At 35.6% G+C, this 25,744-nt stretch overlaps 1 protein-coding gene and 1 long non-coding RNA gene across 4 annotated transcripts in view; both read right to left on the minus strand.

The window, feature by feature from the left end:
- Nucleotides 1-25,744, minus strand: part of specc1 (sperm antigen with calponin homology and coiled-coil domains 1) — a 128,796-nt gene that overhangs the window by 55,863 nt on the left and 47,189 nt on the right. For all 3 annotated transcript variants that reach the window (XM_051108956.1, XM_051108957.1, XM_051108958.1), the window contains 4 exons: nucleotides 11,799-13,258; nucleotides 7,908-8,115; nucleotides 5,033-5,106; nucleotides 4,513-4,688 (listed from right to left, as the gene is read on the minus strand). In XM_051108956.1, coding sequence (XP_050964913.1) covers nucleotides 4,513-4,688; nucleotides 5,033-5,106; nucleotides 7,908-8,115; nucleotides 11,799-13,258 — 1,918 coding nt within the window. The remainder of the gene's footprint in view (nucleotides 1-4,512; nucleotides 4,689-5,032; nucleotides 5,107-7,907; nucleotides 8,116-11,798; nucleotides 13,259-25,744) is intronic.
- Nucleotides 136-4,504, minus strand: LOC127164853 (uncharacterized). The gene is made up of 2 exons (XR_007827707.1): nucleotides 1,368-4,504; nucleotides 136-751 (listed from the first exon to the last, which is right to left on the minus strand). It is a non-coding gene; the product is annotated as an uncharacterized LOC127164853 (long non-coding RNA).

Raw genomic sequence — 25,744 nt, forward strand, 5'->3', positions numbered from 1 at the left:
CAATTTGTTCACTTTTTTTTTTCCAACTAACCCCAACATTTCAGTTGGCCTTCTTAAAGGGACAGTTCACCTCAAAATAAAAATTCTATCATTAATTACTCATGCTCATTTCGTGCAAAATCCGTAAGATGTTCGTTCATCTTTGGATGGCAAATTAAGATATTTTTGATGAAATCCGAGAGCTTTCTGACCCTACATAGACAGCAACGCAACTGACACATTCGAGGTACAGAAAGGTAGTAAGGACATTGTTAAAATAGTCCATGTGACATCACTAGTTCAACCTTAATTTTATGAAGTTCCGAGAATACTTTTTGTGAGCAAAGAAAACAAAAACGACTTTACTCAACAATTTCTTCTCTTCCGTGCCAGTTGACGCACTTTCACGAGAGCACAAAAACGCACGAAGACAAACAAAGGTCTCACGGGTTTAAAACATAATTTTTAGGTGAACTAACCCTTTAAAAACAAGTCTACACAAGCCTAAAGCAGGTCACATGATCAAACACAATTCAATTAGTGCAGGTGCTCTGAGCAGCTGTGGAAACAGCATATGTATTCCGGTTATGCGTTTTTGTTTTTCCATCAACAATTCAGAATTTGTCTCCACGTTCTCTTCACGATTAATACTGACACACAGATAACTCTGTATTAGAATACTGTAAACCAGTCATCAGTTTTAACCCTAGATATCATCTATCGCCCCTCAACTGCAGTCTTGGAGGTCTCAAATGCAGATCCACTGGCAATTCTGAAAGAAACACAAAGAAAACAAAGGCATATTTAAGGTTCAGAATGAAGATATATATATATATATAAAAAGCTAAATTAAGTGTATTAGGATGAAAGCCTCAGATTGACTCATTGAGATATTCAGCATCACCACCAGTAAATCGAGCGTCATTTATAAAACAAAATGTTATCATCATGGCAGCAAATGCTCATTCGTCATCATCAACCTTCATGCATCTTTCTGGAAATCTATAAAACATTTAATACTTTTCGTTAGCAGATTGTAAGCAGGTCTGATGACTGAAGGAAGAAAACCTTCAAACGTTTCCAGCAGCCTGAGACGTTTGTTTCACAATCTGTGTGCAAAAAACATAGCAAACAGCAGATGTCGCCACATCCAAAGTAAGGAAAAGGAGAACTGGCAAACAAAGCAGACCCAGCCCTGTTTGAATAACATAAGCACAGCCAATCAGAAAGCAGTATTGTTCAAAGCAGTGGGCGTGTGGCTAAGGCAAGGAAAACAGGCAAGACGCAAGCTCTTGAACATCCTCAATGATTAAGTCACTCTGACCATCCATAAGCATTCATACTAGCATTCTGTATGAGTGCTGGGTTGCTGCTAGCAGTGCACTCACCTGGGTCAGAGGGAAATCCTTTAGAGAGCAATCTCAGGGAGCATCTGAGGGAGGGGGGAGATCGACGCACACTGGCTGTCCGTTTGAACGGAGGGGAAGAGTTTTTAAAGATCTAGCAACTCAAACGCACTACTTATAAAAGCGCTGTGCTTTATGAACCCCGTCTCAAAATACTTAAACCGGTATTTAACGCATGCACTCATACTGGATTCCTATAATGAAGTACACAGGTCTATTGTCACATGAGAATGGGGAGAAAATGTTGTTGCTAATGCTCTGCAAACTGATGCAAAATATTCTAAGAAGCTAGCACACAAAACAGACATGAACACTAAAGCATTAATGCCAGCCCAACACCAATGAGAAAACACCATTTGACACAGGTAAAGATGTTGCTGGGACATTCATTTTCCTCAGACGGTTTGTTCGGAGTATCAGATGTTGTTCTTGGTGGATGAAATGTATAAAATTGCACATAAAATAGATAGTGTGTTCATGCTCAGTTCATCTAAATGAGTTTTAATTAATAAGGCAGTGGGAGTCAGGCGTGTATAAATTTGTAAAAATGTTGTATTCAGTGCCTATGACATCCCACATTTTGTTGAAAAAAATAAAAATGCTGTTTAATTCAGTGGTTGAGCAAAGTAAATAACATTTACAGTGTTGTAATTGCTAACTAAATTTTTTAAAAATTGTTTTTGTTGACTAAAACTGACAAAAAGAAAATATATTTAAACTGAAAATAAAATTTTTTGTGCTTTATATGTTTTATATATTATACACGACACGTCAAAAGTTTTTTAACAGTAAGATTTGTAATGTTTTTTTTTTTTTTTAATAGAAGTCTCTTTTGCTCACCAAGCATGCATTTATTTGATCCAAAGTATAGCAAAAACAGTATAATTTTGGAATGTTTGTACTATTTCAAATGACTCTTTTTCTATTTGAATATATTTAAAAATGTAATTTATTTCTGTGATCAAAGCAAAATGTTCAGCATCATTGCCCCAGTCTTCACATGATCCTTCAGAAATCATTCTAATATGCTGATTTGCTGTTAAAAAACATTACAAATCTTTCTGGTATATTTAATATTTTAATAATATTAATAATAATATAATAATAATTTTAAATAATAATATTTATTATTTTATTTTAATAATAGTGTATATTTAATATTCTTTTTTTAAATGACAAAAGTTTGAACTAATATTTAATTGAAAAAGTGAAAATATGAAAACACAAGGTCATTCAAAATATTAATAAATATTATAATAGTACAATCTAAAAAATGCTGGGTTAAATACAACCAAGCGCTGGGTTAAATATAGACAAACTCAGCGACTGGGTTGTTTTGATCCAGTGGTTGGGTTAAATGTTTAATCCAACCTTCATGGGTAGATTTACTGACTAAAATACTCAACAAAAATTAAAATATGGCTGGCTTAAAATGAATCCAAAATAGGTTGTAAATTAAAAAGTCAAACACATAATTACTAGAGGCATCTGCAATAATCAAAAGGTAAACATTTATTTATAAGCAATTAAAATATGTTTATTATTTATTAATTATTTATTCAACTTGTTCATTTATTGAACATATTAATAAATGTTAATTTCCAGTCTATTTTGGGTTCAGGATTACAGTAATTTTTTTAAGCAAAAACTACCCAGAAGGTTGGGTTAAACATGTCAAAACAACCCAATTGCTGGATTTGTCTGTATTTCACCCAGTGCTAGACTGTTTTTAACCCAGCATTTTTAGAGTGTAACTATAAATAATAACTGTAACTATAAATAGTAACTAGTATAACATTGAATATTTATTCACTACCAGTCGAAAGTTCTTGAACAGTAAGATTTTTAACGTTTTTAAAAGAAGTCTCTTTTGCTCACCAAGCCTGCATTTATTTGATTCAAAGTAAAGCAAAATTGTACTATTTAAAATAACTATTTGAATATTTTAAAATGTAATTTATTCCTGTGATTTCAGAATTGAATTTTAGCATCAGTCTTCAGTGTCACATGATCCTTCAGAAATCATTCTAATATTCTGACTTGCTGCTCAAAGAAACATGTATTTTTATGTTGAAAACAGCTGAGTAGAATTTTTTTCAGGTTTCTTTGATGAATAGAAAGTTCAGAAGAACAGCATTTATCTGAAATAGAAATCTTAGTAACATTTTAAACATCTTTCCTTCTAAATAAAAGCATTAATTTATATAATTACTTTACCAAAAATTATACTGACTCCAAGCTTTTGAATGGTATAGCGTACAATGTTACAAACTGATGTTTGAAATGAATGTTTTTATTTCAGGTAAATGCTGATCTTTGGATCTTTCTATTCATCAAAGAATTCTGAAATTGTACTCAACTGTTTTAAATATTGATAATAATAAGAAAAAAACTTAGAATGATTTATGAAGAATCATGTGACACTGAATACTGGAGTAATGATGCTGAAAATATAGCTTTGATGACAGGAATAAATTACATTTTAAAATATATTCAAACAAAAGAGTTATTTTAAATAGTAAAAATATTTCAGAATTTTACTGTTTTACTTCCATCAAATAAATGCAGGCTTGGTGACTTCTTAAAAAACCTTAAAAATGTTACTGTTCAAAAAACTTGTGATTCCATTTCTAGTAAGAGATAATCAAGCAAATGTTTGATGATTACAGTGCTTTTTGTAATGCTTTTCCTCCCTCAGGAGTTAAAAGAAATATTTACAGACTGAGCAGCAAAGCAGCTGCTTTGGTTTTTTGAGGCCATATCACAGTTTGAAGCTACTATAAACAACAAAAAAAGGGTAAACAGATGCAAGATAGTGTGTAAAAGCAGGGGAGTGAGGGTAATTTTGCATGACTAGTGATTTGAGTGTTCACTGGTACAGTTTGCTGCAACCTTTAAAATGTCAGACATGAATTTTAAATATTTAAAATGTCAAATTCCCATTTTTTTTTATCTGATCAGGAGACCGTAAGATAGTTTAGCTTCAGGATGTAGCAAACTATACCAGTGAACCCAGTCAGCAGCTATCAGAGATTGATATCTGAATAGAGGTGAGGGTTGTTAGAGTTGAGAGCCCAGATGGATAGCGGAGGGGAGGGCGGTATTGAATTCATGGGTGATTGTGTACCTGGCGCCCTGAATCTGCTCCAACTCTGAAGTCAGTCTCGCGCTCAGCTCCTGCTCCTCCTGCAGTCGTCTGCGCAGCGTGCGCAGCTCCTGCTGAGCTTCAACCTTTATGTCATTGGCGACCACTACTGCAGTCTGGAGGTCGGCCTGGAAACGGCGCCACTCCTCGGTCTCATCCTGAAAGTCCACACACACACACACACGCATGCATTTTAAATCATGTGGAGCGGAAGTGTTTTGGCCTTTTTGTGAGCTCATGGGGCTGGTCATGGAAATGTCACTTTCAATCTCGGAGACTGATGGGCACTGACATAGTAGACTGCAATCCAGCTTGGATTTGCAGCTCAAAGTGTGCTCTAATGCAGACCCTTCTGGTCTCATACACATAGCACTGCTCTGCACAGATGGAAGATATTCCTCCTGTATTATACAAACTGACATCCACTGTCAAACATGCATGGTTATGCTGTAGTTCATTACAAAATGAAGAAAGTACAAGGACAACAGATAAACAATTCCACCTTCATCTGTTTATTCATGGCCTTAATCTGCTTCTCCAGCTCAGCTTTGTTTTCTTCCAGCCTTTTGATTTGATCTGAAAAATAAGGACAAAATTATAATTTACAAACATTATATATACACAAAAGTGTGGTGTCAGTAAGATTTGTTTTAAAGAAAGATTAAAATAAATAAAGAAAGCAGTTACTTTAAAATGTAATAATTTTTCACAAAATTAATGGTTAAAGACTTCTTTTAAAAACATGAAAAAATCTAAATGACTCAAACTTGTACTCGCACTGTAGTTTATTACATGAAGTACACTGCCATTCAAAAGTTTAGGATCAGTATGGCTTATTTTTATAAACGTCTCATAGAATATATGCATTTATTTGATCAAAAATACAGAAAAATGTTATTACAATATAAATTTATCGTTTCTATTTCAGTATACTTTAAAATATATTCTATTCCTGTGATGCAAAGCTGAATTTTTATCAGCCATTACTCCGGTCTTGAGTGTCACATGATCCTTCAGAAATCATTCTTATGTGCTGATTTATTATTAAAATTATCCATTTTGGCAACAGTTGTGCTGCCAAATATTTTTTTGGAACTTGTGATACTTTTTTTCAGGATTCTTTGATGAATAAAAGTTTAAATATCAGCATTTATTCAAAATATAAATATTTTCTAACTTTGCTATTACTTAACATATCCTTGCTGAATAAAAGTATTAATTTATTTAAAAAAGAATAAAAATTTACTGACCCCAAACTTTTGAACAGTAGTGTATATTGTTACAAAAGATTTGTGGTTCTTTTTAACTTATTTTTAACTTTTATCCATTAAAGAATCCTGAAGAAAGTAACAAAGGTTCCGATAAATATTAAGCAGCAAAACTGTTTCCAGCACTAATAAATCGGCATATTAGAATGATTTCTGAAGGATCATGTGGCACTAAACAGGACTTTACAGTGCAACCATTTCCGTCGCAATTGTGACTTAAAACTACTGCGTGCGACTATGAAAAAAATATTTAGGAGCACCAGTGCGACTGACCCGATCAGCATATTTGTGTTTGCGTTGAGGGGAGCTTCAAAGGTTTCTACATGTTTTTGCAACGTTGAGTAATGTATCACAGACATATTTCATAAATCCTTTCATAAACAAAGTGTAGAGAGAGTGGAAATAAGAGTTTAACTCTGCAGTGTAGAGAGCTTCATTGATTATAATGGAACTTTGTGAGATCTTGATGAACTAAGATGAGTGACAGCTTTTAATGATTTTAAAGGTGTTTGTTTAATACAACAGGTAAATAAACAAGAAGTTAATATTAAGTGACTTACATTGTCTGACTATAAACTATTGCTTGATTTTGCTCTATTTCGTTGCCAAAAATAGTTTGAAACAAATCACAACTGAACCGCTGCACATCTCCATTCAAACACAGCAGTGTTTCGTTTATGAATGAACATGCATTTTTAAACGAATCTAATGAGTCAGTGATTCAATTACCCATTCATAAAGACTCAGCCGTTCGAACGAATCAAATGAATGAATGATTCAGTAATTAAATCAGTGACTTGCTGCCACCTACTGGCAGTTTTAGCTTCATTTTTAAAGTATCTTTTCAGTTATTTAAACCATTTAATATTTCTATATATTATATTTATAATAATTAATCTCAACATTAATTTATGAATTTAACACATGCCACCTCTGATAATACAAATGAATTTTTAATACTGATTTCATTTGATTGGTATTCTTATTCTACCTGTTCTTATTCTGTTGTTTTACTTAGAAATTAAAAAAAAAAAAAGCTTATAAAATATAATTTTGTACAAAATTTGACATAAAAGATGACACTTTTAATAAAGTTAGAAAAGTGCCATTACAAAGGTAAAAACAAAAAAAATGTAAAATTCCCCTGTAAATCACTCTAAGGAGTCAAATATCACTATATGTAATGGGAAGGCTTCAGATTTTTTGATTACTGATTATAAGGTGCTCCTGAAATTTTGACTGCTCCTAAATTTTTTAAGAGCCCTGGTAAATACTGGAATAATGATGCTGAAAATTCAGCTTTGATCACAGGAATAAATTCGTAAAAACGTTATTTTACATCGTAATAATATTTCACAGTATTACATTTTTCTGTATTCAAATAAACGCAGCCCTGATAAGAAACTTATTTAAAGAAAAATTAAAATCTAAATCTAATCTAAAACTAAAATCTCACTGATCCTAAACTTTTGAACAGTGTAAATGTGTATAAATACATGAAAACTAAGCCTACAGTGATGTTTAAAGACATTTATCCCCCTAAAAATCCACATGATATATCCAAACATTTTATTTTTTGTTTTTCTTTTTAATACATTTTTGACCCGGGCAAGTTCTTGAAACTTAGGACTAAAAGCCATAAAGAGTCTCTGAATATAAATACTGTTTAGTTTATATAAATAAAGGTCATAACAGGGAACTGTTTGAATTTATTTAGTTCATTGCAGCTGGACAGGCGCAGGCTGAGCTGCAATAAAACTATAATCTGCACCATGAAATTTCCTCCCCCCTACTTAGAGAGCAAAAGAGAGCAAAGCAGACAAGCTCACAGTGCATATGAGTCCTGCATGATGCAGTTTGGCAAAGATTTAAGCTGGAGAGATCTAAGTACTAAACAGCTCAGTATCTCAATCCATCCAGGCTGCCAGAACCAATCAATGTGTTTCACTAATCACGGCAGACTCCAGCCAGTTCGTGTGCGTGCGTGTAGGCCAGATGATGCAGTATATTTAGCACTGGATGAGGGTGAGCAGTTAAACATTCGCAGCGTGATGCACGATCGTTTGGCAAGGTGGTATACTGAAAAGCAGAGACAGATAATAATCATACTCTCCAGGTCCAGGATGGTCTGGTTGGTGTGCAGTCTAACTGCCCGCTGCTGTTCCACCTGGTCCTCCAACTCAAAGATGGTCTCTTTCAGATCTTTGATTTGGTTCTCCGCATCTCTGTTCTTCTCCTCCAAAGCGAGCGTGTGGGTTTTATGATCTTGTTCCTGTTTCTCCACCCTCTCCAGAAGCTGCTGCCTGTCTGCCTCTACCTGTACACACAGACACACACATGCCTCAAGAACACTGTTACTATTTTTAAAACACAGTGCAGCTATTCAGGGAGCATATTTCTTATTTAATAAGGCCCTTCTATTGCGGCTCTAACTGGCCAGTCCTGCACACTGGCTGCAGTCCACAGCCTTTGACTAACACAAATACAGCAAAACCTAATAACAAACTAAATTATTTTTAACATTTGATACACGATTTTAAAGTTGGAGGAGAAAATGAGATGGAGTTTTTTGCCCTACACTACCTTTTTGGACTGTAGTACACAGACAAAGAACTAACCATTCACATTGCAAAGCTAGTGCAAGATGAGCTTTGTGGGTTTTTTTTTTTTTTTTAAGAAAATTACCAATTAGTTTGCTAGATAAGACCATTATTCCTCAGCTGGGATCATGCAGAGTTCTTTGAAGCTGTACTGAAACTGCAATTTGGACCTTCAACCCATTGGCCACCACCTGAAGTCCACTATATGGAGAAAAAGCCTAGAATGTTTTCCTCTAAAACATTTTTTGTTTCGACTGAAGAAAGAAAGACATCTGGGATGACATGGAGATGCGTAAATTATCAGGAAATTTCCATTCTGGAAATAAACTAATCTTTTAACATCTGAATTTTATATAATCAGTTTTAAATCAGACAACAGGAAACAGTATTGCTCCAGTGTTGCATACTAATTGATTAAGAATTAGATTACTCTTGTTGTGGTATAGGCCAGGTCATAATTCACTTGACAGCTGGAACAGCCTATACAGAACAGAACAGCGGCTGAGTCACACACACTTCTTTCTTCAGAGCCCTGTGCTTACTGAGTGTGCTCGCTGAGAGACGAGTGTGGCATCTTAAAGCTCTGTCCAATGGCAACTCCCTAAATGACATCTGGACTGAGGGTGTATGCTGAAGCCAAAAGGCTTGCTTGACTCACTCTGAGCGGTTAAGTCAGAGAGAAAATTAAAGTTCACTTTGCGTTTGGAGGAACACTGGGTTCATGTGACAACTATGAGGTGCCAGTGAGGTTCATGTTCTTGTGGGTTTAGAACAGCCCTTTCTGTGTATAATTGTATTTTAAAGGATAAGGTATTCTAAACACATCACTACAACATTTACAACTGCAAACTATGCAGCTACAAAAGTCTGCATTTTGATATTTATGTAGGTTCCTCTCTAATTTTCTGGTGCTTTAGGCAGAACATGAAAACAAAATATGCTCTGTGGTTGAATGCAATGCAACTTCTGTATATGTGGTGATGTTTTAATAGGTTACATGCAGCCTTTTTTTGACATTAAGAGAGAAACAGAGAACTTTGTAGAACCCAGAGAGGGTATTAGGCAACAAAGTTGTTTACCCAAGTTGTCTTTTTAAAATTGTACCACATAAATGTTCCTTAAGGGTACATAATAAAATGTCTTGAAGGACTAAGGTCTATAAAGATTTCTGCATATCCCAAGACTGACCAAAAACAGGGCTCTTAAGAAGCTAACAAAATGAGTATGTCAAAAAATGAGTCATGATTGATTTGGCACTACAAACCTCTGAGGTGATGATAGTCATAATACGTGCCAGATGGACCAAAGAACTCATCCATTTCCAACACCAAGACTATTTTCACTACATCATGAACCTAAGGTTTATAAAGTATCTTAAAATTATCTAAAACAGCGTCTTTAGTTTAAGAAAAAGTTTGATTGTGTATATCTAAACCTGCGAAGGTCCTGTCCCAAATGGCACCCCAAACCCTTATGGTCTTTTTCCAAGCCTACACTTTCACAACTTAATGCAGCCTTAAATGTGAGGTAGAAGTCTGCTGCAGAGCTCAACTACAGTAACAAGGCCAAGGTGGAACCAGATATGAAACCTACTTAGTATTCTTGAAGTTATCCTAAAACAAGGATTCTTGAATCCGGCTTGCAAGACCCACTTTACTGCAGAGTATAGCTCCAACCCCGATCAAACTCACCTAACTGTGATTTTCTAATGATCCTGAAAATATTAATTAGGGTTAGAGCTAAACTCTGTAGGAAACTGGATCCTGTGAACCAGATTTGAGGATCCCTGTCTTAAAACAATAATAATGTGGAACTGGAACTATTGGTTTGTGTAAACCAGGGGTTTTCAAGCCTGTCCTGGAGGCCCCCCTACCCTGCACATTTTGCATGTCATCAGCTCATTAGTAGACACTGCAAGACCTTAACTGGTCTTTAATAAGGGAGACATACAAAATGTGCAGGACAGGTTTGAAAACCCCTGATTTAAACCACTGTGTATACCACCTTCCAGCAGTTTAGCTAGAGATTGTCCTACTATTGAGTGATGAGAGGGTCTGTGTTAGAAAGCATGATGGCTAACTTGGATCACACGTGCCTTAATAACCAATCACAATACAGCCTTGACGTCACTGAACGTCAGTCAGAGTTCTACGACATTTAATTGTATTTATGGATTCACATTTACGGGTTCCATAGTGATGAAATACTTCACTCCCAAATGATTCAGCTGTTCGAAAGAATCAACTGAATGAATAATTCCATGATAAAATCAGTGACTTGCGGCCACCTACTGGCAGATTTAGTTTCATTTTTAAAGTATCATTTCAGTTGTTTAAATCATTTAAAGGATTAGTTCACTTCCAGAACAAAAATTTACAGATAATTTCAGCGATGAATATCCTGGATGACAAGGGGATAAAGTAAATTATCTGTAAATTTTCATTCTGGAAGTGAACTAATCCTTTAATATTTCTATATTCAAAATTGTATGTTTAAAACAATCTCAACATGAATGTATTAATTTAACTGCACTTATGCCACCTCTGAGCCTCATTAAACGTCTGAAAATACACCTACAACCACTTTTGTTTTCTTTTGTGCCACCTCTGTAGTACAAATTAATTTTGTCAATACTGATTTCATATGATTAGTAACTTATTCTTCTTATTCTACTTGTTCATATTTAAATTGTTTTAATTAGAAATTTAAAAACAAAAAAAATGTGACATACTGAATTTGACATACTTTCAATAAAATTTGATAAATGCCATTACAAGTAAAAAAAAAAATGGCCCTGTCACTTTAAGGAGTCAAATATCACGTAATGAAAAAGCTAATTTTTGATCAGAATGTTTGATTATTGATCAAAAGGTGCTCCTGAATTTTTCGACTATGCTCCTACATTTTTTAAAGTGCTCCTAAAAAGAAAAGTAAGCGTAGAGCTCTGTATACCCTTAAATAGTGCACTATTTGAGGAGACAGCCATTTGTAGTTGTGTCCAAAACCATAGTGGACATTATCCAGTACACTCGCTGAATACAGACTTGCACTCATTCATCAGACTATATTAGTCGAATAATGTAGGGAATAGTGAATGAGGTAGTAGGGGGTGATTTTGGATAAAGCCAAGATCTTCAGAATCACTAAAAGATTCCTGGCAGGTGTCTTGGAACTAAACTCTGCAGGATTGGACATCCCTGGCATCTGTGGACTTTAAACAATATCCAAATAACATAGTAGCATTACCAAATTAAAAGCTAGTGATGAACAAATAATTGGCCAGTATTTAGGCCACTTAAAAATTACTGGAATTGGGTGATACCTGCATCTATTATAAACTACCAGTGTGATTTAATAGCTTGTCAAGCACACTGTGAGCACACTCTGTTTTGCTGCGTACCTGCTGTAGCTCTTGTCGCAGCTCCGTGCAACTCAGCTCCAGCTTGTCTCTTTCTTCGTGCGCCGCTTTGAGCAGACTTTGCAACTCTGTGTTGTCACTGGCACTCTGCACTGCCTTCAGCTCAGCTATCTTCTGCCGCTCCACCTCCACTTGCCCCTTCAGACTAGCACTCTCTGCTCTCAGAGCCTCCATGGCTAGCCGCTGTTCCTCAGTTTTCCTCACCGCCTCGTCTTTAGCAACCTTCTCACTCTCCAGATGTCCTTGAAGAAGCTCCACTTCTTCTTTTAAGCTCTGCACAGCAATTTGCGCCTCCTGATTCTCCATTTCCAAAGCTCTAAGACTCCCTGTAAGCTGCTGCTGGATGTCTACCAGCTTCTCTCTTTCAAAGCGGGAGCTCTCCACTTGCTCAGCCAAACGCTGTTCAAGCTCTGCAACCCGAGAGGCACGTGAAGCCTCAGCTTCGTTACACTGAGCCTGTTCTCTGAGCCTCTGGAGAAGGGACTCGTTCTGTTGCGCCAAAAGTTCTACACGCTCCCTTTGCTGCTGGAGGGAAGTTTGTAAGAGGCCCTTCTCTTCCGCTAGGCGCTCATTCTCAGCTGTTAGCTCCTGGACAACCTGTTGTTGGTCGGCCAGCTCCTGTAGTGTGGCCTGAAGTTCTTCGGCTGTACTGTGGTGACTCTCTTCCATCTTCTGGATGCGGTCTGTCAGGGACTCCACGGAGAGCTCTTTCACCGCACCACTGGGCACAACACTCTTAATGCTGCTACTGACAGAGTCGGAGCGTGAGGGAATCTTCTCAAACTCTGAGGATTCTGAGGAGGGTAATGGAGGGCCTTTGTTGTCACTACCAGAAGATGATGCAGAAGTTTTAAGATGGCTTCCATTGACTGCTTCTGGAGTGGTGTTTTCTGAAAAAACCCCATTGACTGAATTCTTGCTAGAGCTGGTAAGCAGTGTTGTGCTGTTCTCCAATGTAATAAGCTTCTGTTTCAAAGCCTGATTTTCTTCCCGCAAGGTGGCCAATTCACGTTGGAAACGTCCGTTCTTCTCCCTCAGTTCCCCTACAAGCACCTGGATGTCTCCAGACTGTGACGGCGTCCTTTCTATCTCTGAATTCCCCTCTGGTGTCCCAGCCTCTGATGATGAATCTTTCCCTTTATGCCGCTGGAGCTCCATCCGTAACTTACTGATCTCAAACTCTTTGGTTTTGGCCTCAGCCAGAAGCTCCCTCACCTGGCTCTCCAGCAGGTTCTTGTCAAAAACAACAGACTCTGCTTTGGTCTTGACAGAGCCACGTGAATGCTTGGACAGCGTGGACAGACTAGAGGTGCTGGCACTGGTGACCATCTTTTTGGCTGTAGAGCTTTTCTGTTGGTCACGCAACGAGACACGTTCTCTGGAGATGCTTTGTGGGATCTCACGAGGAGCTGGGATCCCTGATTTTTTGGTTGACTGCACACCTGCGTAGAGAGGAAATAATGATGTTTTGTTAGTGTTGGAAGTCTCAGTATATGCTGTACCAAATTGTTTGCTTGAAAAATACGACCAACCAAAACCATTCCTCTGGGAAACTATATATCTTTTCTTAGCCCAATAAATGATGTGATAAAAATTAATGATGTTTTCATATGACTGAGGTCATAAGAATTAAATAGTAATATGCTGAAACCACTAAAGCAACAACTCCTGCCTACCAGACCAAAGATAAGTGACAATGTCACCATTTTACTCATTCCATTGTACAAGGGCTGATGTATTTCTGTGAGGGGTCATTCATTTAGAGTGATGACAGGACAAAATGTGTTTTGTCTTGTCACATTCAAATGGCCACCAGGCACTGCCTCACTGCATTGTAGCCATAGCAGCACGGCAGAAACAAGAACACTGGCATCCGAGGGGCATCATTAATGCTGTTTACAAAATGGAGGTTAATTATTCTTTAGGAGGGGAGGCTAGTGAAAGGATTTTGTGGGTTTTGGAATAATCAGCAAATACCAACATAAAAATATGCTGGACTGGAGCTTGTTAAAGCTGATGCCTCGCTCTAATACAAAGATTATTTCAGACTGACAGAGTTTTCAAAGAGATCACTGTTCCTAAAACAAAGTCAACCCAGGGGGCGTTAAGATGGCACGCTGGGTAAAGAGAAAGAGAAAACTACAAATATAAAAGGCATATAAAACTACAAATACAGAGGCACACACAATATCTTCAATGAACAAGGGAGATGTACAGAACAGAAATGCTCTAATGCTAGGGATATGGCTAAACTGTCTCGGTATTAACGTGGTCACATGACGACATGAAACAATAGGTCTTCCGGGCAAAAAGTGTAGTTTTTAAAATATATTTAAACTTATTATTCTACATAAAAGGTCTTTAAAATTGTGTTTTGGGCCATTATGCTTTGGCACAGTATCTGTCAAATGAACTAAAACTGAAAGCACATTATGTGTTAATCCTCTCATCAAGTCTGTTTTAAAGCAAAGCGCGCACTTAGTTCAGGCAATCAGCTTGTGATCCGATGTTTTCCGCACCTCAGAACGGCTCCATTCAAAGTGAATGCCGTGAACTCGTTTATTGCATGTGCTGTGAGTTTAGCACGTGGTGCTAAACTTTATTTAAAATTTTGAATGGCAGATGATCACGGCAGATGCGGCAGATGATCACGGCATTTCGCTATATTTGTAGTGAGATGCGTCTTTGTAAGCCTGTTTTCACTGAAGCTGGAGTTTTCAGTCAAAAGAAAAGCTCTACTGGCGTTTCCGTCAAAATAAAACCTTAAAAGTGGATTATAAACTGCTGACAGCTAGCGGTTTAAATGGGTAATGTTACTGCAGCCCAAATTTAAAATATCTCTTTCAAGTGTAGAAATTAGGAAAGAAGTATTGTAATTTCCCTACTATAGTGTAAAAACAATACACCTAGGAAATATTCATTTTCATTTATTTTACAGTGCAATTGTTTTATAATATATGGCTATTACTGTCGTAGGAATAGAATTAATATAAAATTGTTATTATTATATTCTAATTTGTTTGGCTTCCTAAAACACCAGTGTGAATGTAATTTAGACTGAGACAGTATACCACAAATAAAAAGAGCTGAGTCCCCTTTAAAGTTCAGGTACAAGTCAATTTACTGACTTTTTTCCTACTTAAGTTTTCTTTGTGAAGAACATGCGTTGGAGTTCTTGATTCTGAACTCTCAAAGTGTATTAGATAGAATAATTTAACTTTAAAATGTACAAAATTTTCATTTTTCATTTGTCTTTTTTTAAACATCACAATAAATATTGTATCGTGGACTTTATATCGAGATATTAATGTATCGTGAGATTTTGATATCCTTACATCCCTGATTAATGCAAATACACTTTACTCAGTACAACATAAGCAAGTGTTTGTGCATTAATATCCCCAGCACTTTTTGTACTCCGGATATTAAAGGTTCACCTAAAAATGAAAATTCTGTCATTAATTACTCACCCTCATGTCGTTCCAGTGGTCCAAAGCTATGTGAATACTTTTTGTGGCAAAAAAAAAAAAAATTATTCTATTCAACAGTTCATTGACTATTTTAACAATGTCCTTACTACATTTCTAGGCCTTGAACTTGGTAGTTCACTTGCTGTCTATGAAGGTTCAGAAAGCTCTCTGATTTCATCAAAAATATCTTAATTTGTGTTCCAAAGATGAACGAAGGTTTTACCGGTTTGGAACAACATGAGGGTGAGTAATTAATGACAGAATTTTGACTTTTGGGTAAACTATCCCTTTAATGATACCTCAAACTACGAGAGCCCCATTTAAAGGGAGTAGGGACCAACATATTATAGAGACTTGGGGCTCTTTTTACATGTTCAGTCATCACCTAACAACCGCTTAATGTAACGCCCTTGGCAACGACCCAGAATACCCTAGCAATGTGATGGCAAGTTCTGCATGTGCAAGCAACATTTACGTTTCCTTTACAAAATGTAATAATCTAGTTAACGGAGCCATGACTTCATCTCCACTTAGCCACACTGGCTGTTTAGCAGCAGCCTTGTGTTTAATGAAAACAAATATAGCAAATTATAATACAATAACGTAATTTATGAAAATGTTTAGTGCTGCAGTAAAGTGAAACATAGTATGGGAAATGGTACCGTTTAGACTGGCTTTAAGCAAAGTCTGATTTTAAATAACACAGCTAATTTGATTTAGCTCTCTCTCTGATATAACTCGAAGAGAATTGCTCTGAGTGACTGGACAGGGTTATTCCAATTCAGATTAATGTATTTGAGTTTTAGTTCTTTATCTGAAAGCTGAAACTAAATGAAACACTCCACTGGGTGAGGCTGTGTTAGGACAAGAGATGCTATAAATCTGTAATCTACCACTCTCTCTCTCTCACACACACACACACACATCCTTTAAAGACAAAACCAGGACACTCACTCCTGCATTATACATTACCATTTTCATCTGCAGCAACATAACCTCTCAGAATTGCTTCTTATAAATCCACAATGTTTAAAACTGCTTTTTATTTTTATCATATTAAATAGTTGGTTTTAGCAGCACTGGGTCATCATACTACCATATACCAGAATTGCTACATTTCAAATGCATGATTCACACACATACATGTGAACAAATCCAAAGTCATTTATTGCCAATAAAAAGCCCTTTTAAATTTTCTTCTAAACCATTCACTGGGCAATATGAAGTGTTTGCTGCATAACAAGTAAAGGATGAGATTAGAGATTTTCTTTTCCATTAGTGTGACTAATGCCTGGGCAGTGCCATTTCTCCACAATCTCATCTTAATACACTGCATGAATCACCCCTTACTGAATTCAACTATTCCATCACTGCTGACCTCCCCCCATGCCAGGGAATACACAGAGAATCGCACGAACATGCACACAATAGACATGTTTCAGTTAAGAATGGATAGTATGAGATGGTCTGTTTAACATCTGAGGTTGTTCAGATTTGTTATGAAGAAAACAAGAAAACTAAAAAATAGGGTAATTCCATGCAAATGTCAACCTTACTGAATGAAAAAATAGTTTTTACCAAAGGTTTTAACTGTACTGATAGTACAGATGTCAACATTTGGTGGTTCAAATTCCCATGTGAGGTCTCTCTTTAAGTTTTTAAAGCATTTTTATTTTTTTTATTTTTAGTGCATTATTTTCCATCTGGTAAGTGCTGTTTGCAGGCTTGTCACATCCATAACAGTACATATTCCTCATAAATAGACACATCAAAATTAAAATAAAGCAACAATTATATGTTCTGGGTATTATTGCGTCTGGTTTGTGCATTTTAATTTGCAGAAATCCTACAAAGCATGTAGTCTCTCAAAAACAGTGTCCTATTTTGTCACATCCATAACATGTTTATTTCCCTTTTTTTAACATAGAAAACTTGTGCATAGACTGATATTTTTCTGATGTTTAGACTCTATCAACAAGGGTTTATTAAAATATAAACAGATGGTTTAGTATAGGGCTGGCAAGCGATTAATCGTGATTAATCGCATACAAAATTAAAGTTTGAGTTTGCCTAATATATGGGTGTACCGTGTAATTATTATGTATATATAAATACACACAAATTAATGTATATATTTAAGAGAAATATGTTATTTATGTACAAATTATTTTTATGTATAATATAAATTCCATAAAAACTATAATACATATATTTGTAAATATTTCTTAAATATATACATTAATGTGCTTGTATTTATATATACATAATAATTACACACAATACACACACATATATTAGGTAAATTCAAACTTTTATTTTGTATGCAATTAATCGTGATTAATCATTTGCCAGCCCTAGTTTGGTATATTGGTAAGACATACATTCTCTAAGCATTTATATGTCACATCCATAACACTGGATTTGCCCATTAACATGTTGACTAATTATTGTGTCCTTGTCCAGTATATATGCATACATGCAACTTGGGAACTAAGTGCAACTTCATTAGATCTGAATAAGTTGTCTGATGGTGTGGGGTGACCCAAAGTGTGAATTTACAACTCTTCCTAGTTGGCTAAAAGGTTGCAAATCTGCTGCTGGTTCATTCAAGCAGTTAAAGAGAAAAAAAAAGCAGGATTATGCCGCCAATTGATTAATGACCACACAAAAGAACCTTAATTCTTGTGCAAGACAAGCTCTTCCTGACTCCAAATTTATCAGTGCTTGGCTGCCTTCATGCTTAAATGACTATGAAAACTTCCTATTTTTAGCCTTTGGAAAGGGGAGAGGGAAAGAAGAAAAACAAAGAAAGAGAGAGAAAGCAAGAAAGAGATGGTGTGGGACTGAGAAGGTAAACATTAAGCTAATTATGCATTTGCAAAAACAGGTTAATTGCTCAAGGAAAGAGGGAACAATAAAGGCTTCAGAAAAGAAACAGGATCCAGAATCCTTGTTAAAAAGCAGTACTTCAGCTTTTGTGTAGGAGATCAGACTGTGGGAGATATACAGGTCTGAGTCATCTGTCCATCCTTAATCTCGAAAACCAAAAGAAAAGGCCTATACTGTCCTACTGCCACTAAGCAGAGGCTCATATTGGTGCGTGGAGTAAACAAAATGGGACACTTATTCAGAGACAAATATATTCAACGTCACAATGAATGGAGTTTTGGTTTCTATAGCTGCAGTAATGAATTCACTCTAATGTGAGTTGGTTTAGTGCACAAACATCACTCAAATAAAGAGCTCACTGTTGGCTGAGCTGCAGTGTGAGGGAAGCTAATATAATCATCGAAGAATTATGTTGTTTTGTAAAACATGACAGCATGGGGTGAGTTCAAAAAGTGAAGCCATTAAAAGCCAAAACCAACAGTTCAGACTGCAATAATGTAGCCATTAACAGTGATTGCATTTCATCTAAGCATAAAGCAGCATTACCATTTTACTTAAAGTAAATCAGTCCCCACAAAATCAAAAATATATTTTTTTGGCTTTTAGTATGAATACGTTAAGGTTATCTGTAAGCTAGTGTGTTTTAAAACAGTTACAAAATTCGCATTTACAAGATAGAAGCATTCAAAAGTTAACAGTCTTACACTTCCGCCAATATGAATCAATGGTTTTAATGACATCACCCTGCACTTCAGCATTTCATCAAACTTTCTGTCCAATCAAATGCTCTCTAGAATCCGAAGTGTCCCGCCCCCTACACTATAAATAGATGCTGAAGCTGTGACTGAAATTGGTCACTTGTTCACAGAATTAGTATTTTCTGTACAGCGAATGGCACGTAGTGCACTATATAGGGGATAGAGAACGATTCATCTTTTCTTGTTTCAGTTAAAATTACGTCAATACATAGAATAACGCTGCATGGTTCAAAGCACTTCACTGGACCTTTAAACTTTTTAAAATCAGAATGAACTCTCTTTGAATTTTTAATTGACTTTAATTGGCTTCTTCAGTCAGAGATGTCCTGCACTGCTGTGATTATATTTAATACTTAAGTTAAACCACTGCATGTTTCACTGAATTATGTGGACAACACATTCAATCATCTGTTGGTAATTGTGGATCAAGTTTAGAATTACAAAAGTAATCACAAGACTGAACAGCTTCCAGTGTGACCTGCCAAGAAATGATGGAGTGCAGTGCATCATGAAATGAACCAGGAGTAATTAACTGCAAACGGTTGAAAGATAGGCAAAAGTAGGCAAAGTACTGGGCAGTCAGCTGTCATTACATTAGCTATTAGCAGTGACATGACCAAGACACAGCAATCAACAAAGTATTTGTAAGATGAGTAAAAAATCTTCAGAAACTCCTCCGCCTCCTCTGGGATTTCAGGGATACCAGGGATTCCCAACTTTTTTGTCAGACAAACTTCTTTGACCCAAAATATTTACTTGAAGCATCCCATGAGAAGTAAATATTTCCATAACCTAATCTGAAACAACTTTCAACTTTTTCATCATCTTCCACCACCCTCTTAAAGAGACCTTACACCTCCACCCATACGAGAGGAAGTTCCAGTAAAGTCGGACTAATGTTTTCCAGTCAAGTGCACTGTAGAGCAATTCCTGGTTCTCTGCCACATCTTCCTGTTGTCCAGCTAGTGAATGAGATGGGCACATTGTAGCTGGTTGTAAACATGTAGATGTAGCCAGACGGCTCTGCTGACATTCCACTCCACATCCTGCACGCGAGGGAAAACGGAATCAATAACTTTCCATGTGCGTCAGAGCGGTGACACATTTTGCCCATCCTGAATAGTGAGAATGACCGTGGTAAGGGGAGCTAAAATCTTTTATGACCCTCGTATCACTATGCCAGTCAGAGTGACACAAATATCTAAAAAGGACACCAAAAAACTCTTGAAAGTATGGCTATAAAGAATTCCATGATGAATAGACAGAAACATATAAATATTTCAAGATCTCAAACAATGTGTTAAAGGGGAAATGTGCCATGTGTTGTGCCACAGACTTTAAAAATCTCCTTGTCTTGTCAAAGCAGGAAATTACATCATGTGGAGGTGTTTGCAATATTAGACGGTTAGGCCTAGAGCCACTGTGTGTACACTAAGTGGATCTGGTCATTTTCCATGTGTAAAATTTAACCCTGTAAAGCTTCACATATGAAATTAGTTGTTTTTTTTTGTTTTTTTAATGAAACGTTTATTTAACCAGTCCCACTTTATTTTAAGGTCCAGTTCTCACTATTAACTATGACTTCTGCATCAGAAAAAACATTACTGTTCATTACTAACTAATTACTAACAATTAACTCATGACTGCTAATTACTACTAACTAAACTAATTACTGCTTATTAATAGTAAGGTAGTTGTTAAATTTCAGTATTAGATAGGATTAAGGATGTAAAATATTGTCATGCAGAATGCTTTATACATACTAATAAACAACCAATATGCTAGTAATATGCATGCTAAGGCAACTAGTTAATAATGAGAATTGGTCTCTATACTAAAGTGTTACCATTTAACCTTTTGACAATCTAAAAAATGCGTGTTTTTGTGTGTATCACATTTGATCTATCAGACAATATTGAGTTTACACTTGAGGAGGAAACTAGGAAACTAGTTTTATTCAGAGGACTAAACTGAGCAAATTTGTGCAGTTGCTCATATTCATATGGCCAAAAATTAAGATTGAATTCTGGAAAGCCTGTAGTCTAAACCAATTAGATCTTTATAACAGCACAGCAGACTGTTTTAATAAAACATTAAATATCAGTTGTCACTCTGTATCTCCCCATAACAGGTCATAGTAAGATGATATTTAAATTGTTGGTTTTATGATTTAAGTAAACCTCAGTTGCTTTAGGCCAGTAAATGTTCATCTTGAAATATTATTAGCAATATAAGAGTTATTCTTACATTTCCTTTTTTAATAAAGATTTTACAGCAAAAGAACTTATGTACTATGACCTAAAGGCCTTTTACTTGCTTAAAAAGTGTATATGGTGTACAACAAGGTTTTAGAATGCCTTAGAATGTGCAAATCAAATATGATACAGTAAGGTTTATAGAATAAAGTATGGGTGTAAGTTTGATTGTATAACTTCAGAGGAGGGACTGTAATTCAGCTCTTAGAGAAGAATGAAGTGTATGTGTTGCATTCAAAAATGAGGATTGCTGTGGTTGTTTAAATTGCATTCATCAACACACTACGTGGTTTGTGGTTACTGTTCATGATTAAAACGTAATTATGCAAATATTTTAGCCACACTGGTTGACCATAACAAAAAAACAATTCAGGAAAAGTATTTGAAATTCTCAAAATAGCCTTACTATGTACTTGCACCAAATACCCTTCTTTCAGCATAGACTTAATGTTCCTCTCTTCTGTCCTTGTTGGGAAAACTTCCTACTTTCTGGTCTGCTGTACTGCATACCAATCTTCTGTGCAATCTACTGATGGACTTTTAGTGCCTTCTCATTCATGAACCAATCACATTTCAAGCCGTCGACTCGAATGCTGAGTCAGCTGTTTGATTCTGCTTGGATTACTGTCATTTGCCAGTATGTTGCCTCTATTTACTGCACTAAATGACCTCCTGCTCTGGTCAGCTTAGCCGTATGGTAAAAATTAGCCTGAATTCTTAAAACAGAATCATATTAAATGGGAAAAGACAAGTGAGTGCACAGCACTTGTTTCAGTTTAGTCAGGCTGAGGAAGGACAGCTAACATTGTTAACGTAACATCTGAAGTGGGACTGTATTAAATCTGGGCATTTTATAGCTACAGAGAAATTAAGATTTGGAGTGGCTTAAAATGATGTATAGACACTGAGCAGGGCTGCTTTGATAAGGACATGTTAGCACTTGATTCATACAAACTTGTTCTTGGGTCAAACCCAATAAAAACTCACCAAATTATTTTGGGAGAGGCTAAAACAAGCCAGATATAGTTCTGGAATAAGGTTTCTTCAGTGACAGATACGCCAAATAATCAGAGAGCATGTACGTTCACTAGATTTTGATTTCTTTCCATTTCTGTTTTCAAGTATCTCTGCTATAAGCATCTTCTGAAGCATCTGAAGTAATAATAAAAATGTCCATTTCCACTGGGTATGCAAGAAAATCTTCTTGTGCATTGGGACAAATCCGACTATGAACTTGACAGTTTTTGAAACTTTAACCTCAATTTCTTGCTCATCTTTTAAATGATAGCAAACTAAGGGAAGTCCTTGCAGCCTTGCCCAGAGAGGAAAATACCAACTAAGCAGCTTCAGTAAGGGCGTCAAGCTGTCCTTTGTCTGTTTACTGTGAAAACTTTTTAACACAACCACTTTAATGTTTCATGACAGGAGACAAATGATTTCTGTAATGGACAAATAATTGCAAAGGTATGTTTATCTATCTATAGTACACACATAATAGTTAAACATTTATCTCTTTATGATCCACCAGCACCAATATACATTTACTTGTGTATGTGCTACAGTAAGATACAACACCCATAACAGGATAGAGATGCAATTCAAACATGACACACCTAAGCTGACAAACATAAGAGAGCATGTTTACTACAGTGAATAAAACTCTCATATCAGCAACAGAAAAAGAAACACTTTGCAGGCTTTGTTAAGGTCTCTCAGTGTGTTCATGCTGAACAGGCAGATGTTTTGTCTGTGTGACACTGGTTCAGCTCAGATTGTTTTACAGCTATCAAAATGATGCTGCTTATTTAACACTAGTATAACGTGTAAGAAAGAACAAAACCTTCCTTCACTTGTCTTCTTTAAACTCTGTTCTCCTTTTGGCACTGAAACCCAGCAGAAAGTGTTTTTGATGAAACACACACACATCTAATAAAGGCAAGTCAGATGCATTCCGGTCTAACCTCTTCCAATGATCTCACTGTGTGCAAGAGAATGTTCTTGCAACAATTCTTTCATACTAATCTGGGACCAGCTCTGTCATTACTTCTGTAATGTTTATTTTATTCCTGTAAAGCCAAAGCTGAGTTTTCAGCATCATGACTTCAGTCTTCACATGATTCTTCAGAAATCATTCCAATATGCTGATTTGCTGCTAAAGAAACATTACATATTTTTATCAATGTTTAATGCTGTATCAATTTTGCAAGTCTTTATTGTGACTTTTGAGCAATCTAATGTATCTTTGGTCAACAATATTATCAATTTCTTTTACAAATATGTAACTGACCCAAACATTTGAACTGTAAATTCCATTTTGGTCGATTATTCTGGTGAGTAATCAAGTAATCGTATAATTATAATACAAAACTTTTTGTGACAATACAAATTGAAAAATTACTTTGGAACTGTAAATTTCATTTAGGGCTGTCACTAACAGTTATTTTGGTAATCGAGTAATCGGTCGATTATTCTGGCGATTAAATCGGGAAATGGATAATTATAATACCTTTTTTGTGGTAATAAAAAATAAACCTAAGTAAACAAAAGTCTTCAAAATTAATTTCGGAACTTCTAAATACCATTTAGGGCTGACACTAATGATTATTTTGGTAATTGAGTAATCAGTCGATTTTTCTGGCAAATTAATAAAGTAATCGGATAATTATATTTTTTGTGTTAAAAAAATTGACTTAAGTAAACAAAAGTTATCAAAATTACTTTGGAACTGTAAATTCCAATTAGGGCTGTCACTAATGATTATTTTGGTAATCGAGTAAAGGGTCGATTATTCTGGCAATTAATCGAGTAATCTGATAATTATGATACACTTTTTGTGGTAATAAAAATAGACCTAGGTGAAGAAAAGTTTTTAAAATTAACTGTAAATTCTATTTAGGGTTGTCACTAATGATTATTTTGGTAATCAAGTAAACGACTGATTACCCTGGAAAATTAATCAAGTAATCAGATAATTATGATACATTTTTTTTGTGGTAATAAAAATAGACCTAAGTGAAGAAAAGTCTTCAAAATTGCTTTGGAACTGTAAATTCTATTTAAGGCTGTCACTAACAATTATTTTGGTAATCAAGTAATTGGTTGATTATTCTGGAAATTAATCGAGTAATCTGATTATTATAATTAATTTTTTTGTGGTAATAAAAATAGGCCTATGTGAACAATAGACATTAAAATTACATAGTATATAATAAAAATGGTAATTAGTTCAAATAAAGTATCAAAAGCAATTAATCAAATGTATATTTCGCATATTAAATGACTGCAGAGGGCGACAACGGCCTAACAATTGTTATAACACTGTGCTGTGCAATCTAATCCTTGTTTAATATTGGCTAAACAATATTTAATTCCAGTATCTATTTAATCTACTCTATCTCTAAAATACAAAAATGCTACAGCCACTGTAATTTCTTGAATATGTAGACATCAAAACGTGTAAACTCAGAATGAGCGTTTAAGCTTTTATTTTAAAATTGCAATGAATAGTTAGCATGTTTAGAAAGATATTGATGTATTCTCCTGTGTTTGCATCCTCACAAATTTGATGAAACAGCGCATGTTGCATTCCCAGATGAACTTCATAATAAATCCAAACTCACAGCAATATGCAGATATGAAGTTTGAGTCGCTCCACACATGTAAATTATAACAGTTATTGTGGAGCAGCATTTACTGTAAACAAAAGCTCTGAACACATGTACATAATCTACACACATGTAAATAATTAAAGTGCATATACTAGACCTGCATCGCATATATTTAATCAATTGAATCATAGTGTTTGTGAATTCCACAATAGCATTATGCTTTATTATGAATTTTAAATGGGTTTAATATATATCATGCAGCCTTGGAAAACAGTCTAAAATGTCTTTCATGGATTCTTGTCTATAGAACGCACCATTTGTGGTATTTTACCCATTATTTGACAAGGGGAATATGCAGTCAAGGATTTTTAAAACTCACATACTGATAGAATTCCATTATAATGATTCTTCAACCACATGTAAAAGCTTGTAGTACAACATTCATTGTGCAGTGTAAATGAAATTTTGTCACAACAATGTAATGTCTTTTAATTATTTTTTCTCATCAAAGTGATGCATGAGCAACATATTGACATGAAATTGATTTGATTAATTATTCAAAACACGACTGATTTAATTACAATTTGCATTTGATCGACAGTTCTAGTTTACATCCATCTGGCTGCAGCAGGGAAGTGGCACTTTTAACCGTGAGAAAGAAAAACTTGCTAATGAGAGTGAGGGCAGAGCTGTGCCCTTGAGCACAACAGCAGGTCACCACCCTTTACAGGTGAAGCACTTTGCATAATCTCCTCATTAATCACACCTCTCTGCACACAGGACACGCAGTGAATACCTATCAGACTGGAGAACATTTTCTGAATTCTGAATGAAAATATCATCTGTTGAATTAATCTCTCAGAGAGAGAGAACTGTTTAAGTGTCCTTATGTAAAACTTTTTGCTCTTTGGATGCTACTGTGTTGAAAATATTTCCTAGGTGGTTACT

Source organism: Labeo rohita, chromosome 5, assembly GCF_022985175.1.
Source record: "Labeo rohita strain BAU-BD-2019 chromosome 5, IGBB_LRoh.1.0, whole genome shotgun sequence".
Classification (NCBI taxonomy): domain Eukaryota; kingdom Metazoa; phylum Chordata; class Actinopteri; order Cypriniformes; family Cyprinidae; genus Labeo; species Labeo rohita.